This window comes from Crotalus tigris, unplaced genomic scaffold (assembly GCF_016545835.1).
Source record: "Crotalus tigris isolate CLP2741 ecotype Arizona unplaced genomic scaffold, ASM1654583v1 scf7180000018544.1747854, whole genome shotgun sequence".
NCBI lineage: Eukaryota > Metazoa > Chordata > Lepidosauria > Squamata > Viperidae > Crotalus > Crotalus tigris.
The window spans coordinates 1,098,088-1,105,704 of record NW_024097068.1 but is presented as its reverse complement, the minus strand read 5'-3'; the positions used below and the strand labels follow the sequence as shown (position 1 = coordinate 1,105,704).

The 7,617-nt window shown below is 37.7% G+C and overlaps 1 protein-coding gene and 1 long non-coding RNA gene across 2 annotated transcripts in view; one reads left to right on the top strand and one right to left on the bottom strand.

Annotated features, from left to right (window-relative positions):
- The first annotated feature begins 709 nt into the window (after window positions 1–709).
- The window catches only part of LOC120312802 (keratin, type I cytoskeletal 19-like), a 7,773-nt gene continuing 865 nt past the window's right edge, over window positions 710–7,617 (top strand). The window contains exons 1-7 of the mRNA XM_039354001.1: window positions 710–2,217; window positions 2,623–2,705; window positions 3,195–3,351; window positions 3,468–3,629; window positions 5,121–5,246; window positions 5,844–6,070; window positions 7,076–7,194. Of these exons, the coding sequence (XP_039209935.1) occupies window positions 1,732–2,217; window positions 2,623–2,705; window positions 3,195–3,351; window positions 3,468–3,629; window positions 5,121–5,246; window positions 5,844–6,070; window positions 7,076–7,194 (1,360 nt within the window). The 5' untranslated portion in view covers window positions 710–1,731. The remainder of the gene's footprint in view (window positions 2,218–2,622; window positions 2,706–3,194; window positions 3,352–3,467; window positions 3,630–5,120; window positions 5,247–5,843; window positions 6,071–7,075; window positions 7,195–7,617) is intronic.
- The window catches only part of LOC120312804, a 21,919-nt gene continuing 21,295 nt past the window's right edge, over window positions 6,994–7,617 (bottom strand). The window contains exon 2 of the long non-coding RNA XR_005557970.1: window positions 6,994–7,187. This is a non-coding gene — a long non-coding RNA (uncharacterized LOC120312804). The remainder of the gene's footprint in view (window positions 7,188–7,617) is intronic.

Sequence of the window (7,617 nt, the reverse complement as noted above, 5' to 3'; positions counted from 1 at the left end):
ATTTACAGTAAGCCCAAAATCTGGAACCTGTGACTCCTGAAGGAATGAAATTTGGGAAAAATGTGGTTGCTTCAATGCTTGTGATCTGCCTTCACTTCAGCCCACCAGGCTGTTGCTGCAGACACACAATGCTCATTTTAAACCTTTTATAACATTTTTATAACAGTCATTTTCTCAGTCCCTCACTCTCTCCCATACCCAGCAGCAGTTAGCAAGAAAGGAACCCCTGTAATCCCTTTCTGGGCCATGGCACCCCCTGATTTGTGGGGCATCTTTTATGCATCCCAAACACCCTCCCTGACCCCACCATCCTCTCACTCCTTCCTTCTCCAAGTGGTACCACTTGTGCATTCCCACATATCCTCCCCAGCTAGGTTGCCCCAGATGCCTTCCCCAAGCTGTACAGCATCTTTTTATTTTTTATTTTTGCTCATTGTGTTTCTCTATTTAGATAAAGAAATATCTCTGAAACAATGACCCAACAGGGGAATGGATTGTCTAATTTGCTTTAAAAATGAGACAGATACAACCCTAACAATGAAAAGTTATAAGGAAATAAAAAACCCTAAATGTATTATCTTGATTAAAATATACTCAATGTGACAAAAGTAAAAAAGAAGACTACTTGTCAAAAAGAAAGAAATTATCTATGTAACATCTACTGGTGTCAATGCTATTCAATATTTCTTAACACACAGACCCACTGATCCTCCAAATTTGGATAGTTCAATTCTTTATTCCACAATTCATTTTTATAACTAATATTAGTTATTTTTTAAGCTGTTCTTGATAAAAATGGATTTTTGGTTTCTCTTCAAGCACTCAATCTCTATAGGAACCTAAAACTAGCTCTTTTAGAAGTTGCTGAAGCATCTGGACTATTCAGCATGTGTTTTAGTTGCATATATTGTCATGAAGTTTGTGAATAAATCAGAATGCAGCCTCTCAATATCTTTAAAACAGTCATTTAAATTAATTTATTTAAAATATTGATCCAATGGCTCACCTGGGGATTCCAATAAAACACATTCCCTACCTTCAAATTAGAGTTATTTCACAGTGTTAATTTCTCGTGTGATTCAGGTTCAAAACGTAATCATTTACCTATTTAATAACCAAATGTGCTTGGCAGCTTTCAAGATTAGAGACAAAGATCCCCGTTTAATATACCTGGACTTGAAAACTTGCCAAGATTTGAGAGGTGTTATATGCTTAGCCTTCAAATGAACCCCAAAAGTGGAAAACTCATAGAAGACTATCTTACCTACTATAGCAAAATAAAATCAAGATGAAATCAACACAAATTATCCCTAATAATAATGGAAGCTATTTTTGTTGCAATAGGCTGTAATTATTTCTTTCCCTTGAATATTTTATAATAATACTATTTTATGATACTTTTCAGTATGGAGCAAAGAGAATGATTCATTTGATATTGTGGCTGATGTATTTGGGAAAGAAATGTGCTGACACACACAAGAGCTGAGTGTAGCTGAGATTTCTGAAGGCAAATTTGCCTTAAGAATAATTTTCTTTGGCTAGGGAAAGCCAGATGAGCCAGCCTTATGGAAGACAAAGTAACACCCTTATGGCAACGCCCACATTGCAGAAAGTATAAATAGATACCTGGGTATATGTCAGCATTTGCAGCCTATCTTTGCATCAAGCTGTGCATCTTTGGCTTTATTATTTTTTCTGGCTCCTTGATCTTGCTTCTAAAATTAATTTGATATGAGTTGCAGGTCCAAACAGACTATGATGTACACCAAGGGGAGAAGCTCCAGTAGTAGCTGTGGTGGAATAAGGGTAGTTTCAGGAATCTCTGGGAGAGGTTCCTCCTCTGTTGTAAGTAGTGTTGGAGGCGGTGTATCTGGGAGGACCTTTTCTAGTGGCGTCTCTTATGGAGGGGCAAGTTGCACTGATGGTGGCTTTGGAGGGAGCTATTTGTATGGTTCCGGGGGCAGTTTCTGCTTTGGGCAAATTGGTGGTGGCTTTGGCATTAGCAATGAAACCACCTTGATCTCCTGTGATGAGAAGATGACCATGCAGAACCTCAATGACCGCCTGGCCTCTTACTTGGAGAAAGTGAAAAATCTTGAGGAGGAGAATGCTGATCTTGAAGCCCGAATTAGGCAATGGTATGACCAACAAGGCCCACCATCTGAGCTAAAGGATTATAGCTCTTATTATCAACAAATTGAGGAGTTAAAGAATCAGGTATGAAAATTGTTCCTCTACAATGTGCATCTATATTAATAATTATTCTAGGCATGCTATAGGTTAGGCCTCGATGCTTTGGGATTTAATGTAGAAATATATGTTACATTAACTAGGAACAGAATGGCTATTCAAAGACGGAGAGTTAGCATTAGGGTTGGGAAATACTATTTGGGAAATGGTTCTTGCCAAAGCTAGAGAGCAACTTCCATCAAGGATTTGATGAATGAAGAAAATCATGGCTGAGAGAGGAAAGCATTAAATAAGTCCAGTGCATCCCTTCTGGGTAGGGAACACATTGAGACTGGAAAGTAAAATTAAAGGCTAAATTTGAAGTACAATGTTGTGACAACTAAGAAGTAGTAGGAGACAAAGTTCAAATAACATTATTCTTTCCCATTGCAGATAGTTTGTGCCACTGTGGATAATAGTAAGCTTATCCTGGATATTGATAATAACCGCATGACTGCTGATGATTTCAGGTTGAAGTAAGTTTCACTTGAATCACATAATAATAATCATTACAAAAATTACAAAAGGCCACACAGCTTGGAACCGCACGCATCCAATCCCGATACATAAAGACATTCTAGGTTGTTGGGAAAATTTGATATGTATAAAGACCAATACCGGCTAAAGAACTGACAGCTGTGATTTCACATTATTGGGTATATAATAAATTATTAAACTTGTATGACACATGACTTTTGCAATATTGGTGGCTCACAACAATCCAACAAGAAAAGTACCAATAAAATATAAAAACCAAACATGAAACAAGTGCCTTTTAAAATTTCCTTTTCCATAATGGGATAACTATCAAATAGTCCACAAATGAGCCCTCCACTACAAAACAGCACAATAAAGCAAAAGAGGGAATCCTTTTCATACAAGTCTATTCCGGAAGAATAGATTTGCTAATGATCCTTATAGATCTAACAGTGCTTTTTCTCCCCCTTCCTTTAACTATGATGCAGGTATGAAACTGAATTGGCTCTTTGCCAAAATGTGGAAGCTGATATCAATGGATTGCGCCAGGTCCTGGATCAACTGACTCTCTGTAGATCTGATTTGGAGGCACAACTTGAATCCCTCCGGGAAGAGTTGTGCTGTATCAAGAAGAACCATGAAGAGGTGAGTTTCCCTTCTCCACGTTACCTATGTTGCTATTATTCCTGGTAGGAGTGGGACTGAAAAAAAAATCTTTACATCTGACTGAACATCCACATCCTTTTGAACTTTATTTGCAGGAAATTAAGAGTCTGAAGAGTCAGACTTGTGGTGATGTTAGTGTGGAAGTTAATTCTTCCCCAGGTCCAGATCTGAAGAAGGTTCTGGAAGAAATGAGATGTCAGTATGAAACCATGATTGAGAACAACCGCAAAGAAGTTGAGCAGTGGTATGAACGCAAGGTATGTTGTTTCTAAATACAATAAAATCGAGTTCACAGAGTCATGTTTATACTGTAACAGCTGACAATCTGAGCAGTTGCTTATGCAGTTCTGGGGGAAAAGCACCACTTAAGGAGGAAGACTGATTTTCATAACATTTATATATTCTATTTTCAGTGTAATAAATGTGCATTGAAGTAATGCCACATATCCATTAGGAAAAGACTGGACCAAGTAAACTATGTTCATGACTTTGCAACTTCAAGACTATTTGCTCTCCTTCTAGATTTGAATTGAACACCTTTTCCTACAGCATATTTATAAGTAGGATATATGCTTTCCCTGTTATTAAGGGGCAGTTCTGAGCTGAAATCTGGTCCTTTAGAGTAACAGTTTCTCAGCTCTTCCCCCTGTTTATATTGTGAAATGTTTATAGAGGCGATGAGAGAGAATAAGCAAGATAATCCTATTTCACTCATCCTGGGATGCTGCACTATTTTGGTCTGTCACAACTCTCCCATTTAGAAGTCCACAACTGTTTTGATTAATGACTGAACTTCATTATACTTATAAAAACATTTTTGGCTTTCAAAGACTGCAGAGGGGATGGCGAGCCCATCAGGAGGAGCAGAATCAACATTTTGAGTGTGTTTTGGGAATAGTGTTTGTGGCATATTTTCAATTACTTTCAGAAAATTCCAGGTTTGTGTTAGGCCTACCAGAGAGTAAAAGGATCTATCCTCATATATGGTCATTCATCTAGAATGGGAAAAGCCAGACCAGAATACCATGCCTACCTTTGGTGGTGCCTTTTATGTTTAGAAAGGTCAAATCCAAGCTGGAAATGAAACAAAAATGTAATACATGATGATCATGGTAAAGGAGGGCTGGCCATGTAAAGAAAGATCTTCAGAATATTCCTTATGTAATTAGTGGTGAAATCATGAATATAAGTAAATGCATTTATTCATGTGAGCTGCTAACTCTAATGACCCAAAAGAAACATGAAAATCGTCCATTTAATTTTCTACTTGCCGGCTTGGCACAGTGGTTAAGGTGCTGGACTCAAAACGGAAAGTCCATACGTTGCAGTCTTTCCTTAGGCACGAACGTTTTTTGGGTGATTTGAGCCAATTATAATTTCTTAGCTCTCAATTCATGTCATGTGATTGTTGTGGTTGGGGAAATAGGTAAAGGCAGCATACATAATGCTGCCATGAGTTGTACAAAATAAAGATGAGGTATCATCACCAACACTATCAATCTCATATCATGCTATTGTCCTTACTATGAATATAAGTAAGCCTATTTTAATAATTAAAATGTATTATTCCTCAGCATACTTTAAAAATAAGACAACACTTAAAGCATGCCCTTATTCTCTTTCTTAAAAATATTTCCCCTTACCAATATTTTAATGTTTCCAAGGTTCAAACTCATCTTGATGTCAGTAGTTTCCTCAGGAAAGAAACTGTTTCTTAATTTCCCATCTTATTTTTAATGCCTTTTCAGATGGAAGAAGTGAATCAGGAGGTCTGCATCAGTAGCAAAGAAGTTGAGGATTGCAACAATCAAGTTGTTGACCTGAAACGTCAACTGCAAACCTTAGAAATAGATTTGCAGGCTCAGCTTTGCTTGGTAAGCATCTCTCTTATTTAAACAATAGACTTTAATTTCTGATTTGCCTCTTCCATGAACTACTTATTCGTCATAGCAAGTATAAGATTCATACTGATAGAAAAGAGAGATTTTTTTTAATACTTTCTCTACGGTATCAAAGATTGCAACTCTAGAAGACTACTATTTTAGGTAAACATGCAGATTTGTAGGGACAGTCAACTCATGAGACGATTTTACAAGATGATGACTATTCCTGGGCCAGGACTAAACCAAAGGGTTGGTTAAAGGCAATAAGTACAGGGTAAATAGAAGCAAAGAAAGAGAATTGGGGGGAACCTGCAACAAAAAGAATATTAGAAGTAACTGATGGAATGGGGAAGGAAAATATTTCTTGCTACGCTGGAAGTTATTCATCATAGCATTTGTATATATGTAATTGCCAATGACTTCTGTAAAGGGCATTTCATGTCTTTATATATACAAAAATCAAAGCATTATTTGTGAAGTACCAGAGATTATCCTTTTCTTTGGAAAAATGTAACCTGTAGGATACATTCTTGAAATTTTTTTAGCCTTGATTTTCTATTGGTAACTTTCATTTTTTAACTTCTTAAGAGGGAATCACTCCAAGACTCCTTGGGCGAGACTGAATGCCGCTACAATACCCACCTGGCTGAAATACAGAACCAGATCTCCCTTGTGGAACAGCAGCTAGCAGAGTTGAGGGCAGAGATGGAGTGTCAGAATCGAGAATACAGAGAACTTCTAGATGTCAAGTGTCGCTTGGAACAGGAGATCCAGACCTACCGCTCCCTTTTAGAGGAAGGGCAGCAAGACATTAGGTAGGTAGATCATGGCAAACTTAAACATTTTAGATTTTCTACTATTTCTTCTTTCCTACTAGCCCCATAACTCTTCTGAGGCAGGGTTAGGTGTGCCATTACACCAAGGAAAGCAGCTACCTTCAGTAGTGAGCGTGGGGTGTAACTGCAATTTATTTAAATTTATTTTTATTTTACTTCCACAGAGGTGTATGTGAGATTTTATTCCTTATGTATTAGACCTATTTCCTGCCTTTACTTATCATGGACTTTCTGTGGACAGAGGAGCCATTTGCTGCCTGCAAGGCTAGATCTGTTGAAGATTAGCAACTAATCTGTTGACGCATACATCTGCTCATGGTCACATTTTTAAAGGGTTAATATATGGATGACTCAAACGAGATGTTTTCTTTTAATTTTAGTAAATTTAAATTCTCAAACTGTTCAAAAGTTTTGAAAATCAATACTGTAGGTTAATTATCAAATACAAAAGACTCAATTTTCTGGCAAACCCTATCAGTTTCTCAAGAAGATGATGATACTAGTTTATTAGATTAATTTGCCCTTCCAGCCTCTGGCCTTCAGCATCTGCCTCTACATATGCATAACACACAAGAGGATACCTAAAAATGCACAGGGTATATTGTCTTTACATTACAGTGCTACTGTATGATAACTAACAATGAATGAAAATGGAACTGTCAGATGTACGCATTATCTACTTCAGAATATGTTTGAGTTCTGTATTCATTGGGAATTTGTAGAAGCATAGGGTTGACATAGGTGCAGTCTGGCCATCCTGGGAGAAAGGATGCTGGATTAGATAAACTTTTGGGCTAATTTAGTAGATCTCTTCTTCTGCTCATATAAATTCACCCAGGGAATCCTCTGTTCTCATTCTTCTCATGCCCTGCAATCATATACCATTGAAACAGCACAACTAATTTCATTTAATGCTATTAATATATATTTAATACTTTTTTTGATCTCATTCAAGGGTATTTCCCTCTTCTTTTTTTCCAACAGTAGTCCGAGCAGCAGCCCTTCTGGAGGTGGACTTTGCAAACATTCAGGAGGAGTTAGAGTCCTCTCTCATTCTTACAGTAGCTCTAGTCCTGGCCAGGCCTCCTCTTCGGACCTGAAAGGTAAGGGGGAAATCACAGTGTCCCTATATTAAAGATGGAAACTAATCCTTAAAGCAAACAAATATATGTGTGTGTGTATATATATATATTCTGAGGTTTTCGCGGGTGTTTGTATGTAGGTCTTTGGTTATTCAGGTTTTCTCCCGCGTCAAATTGGAAGTGTCTTGGCAACGTTTCGATGAAGTCTCATTTGTCATCTTCAGGTTGGTGTTTTCAGCTTTGTGCTTCTACACACACACACACACACACACACACACACACATATATATATATAGAGAGAGACCCTAACCAATCAGAACACACCTCCACCCAATCAGAACACAGCCAAGCTTCCACCCAATCAGTTCATACCCCCATTGGCAGTTAAAAGGAAGAAACAGCTAAGACCACACATTGCTCCTCAAAGCACGAAGCTGAAAACAC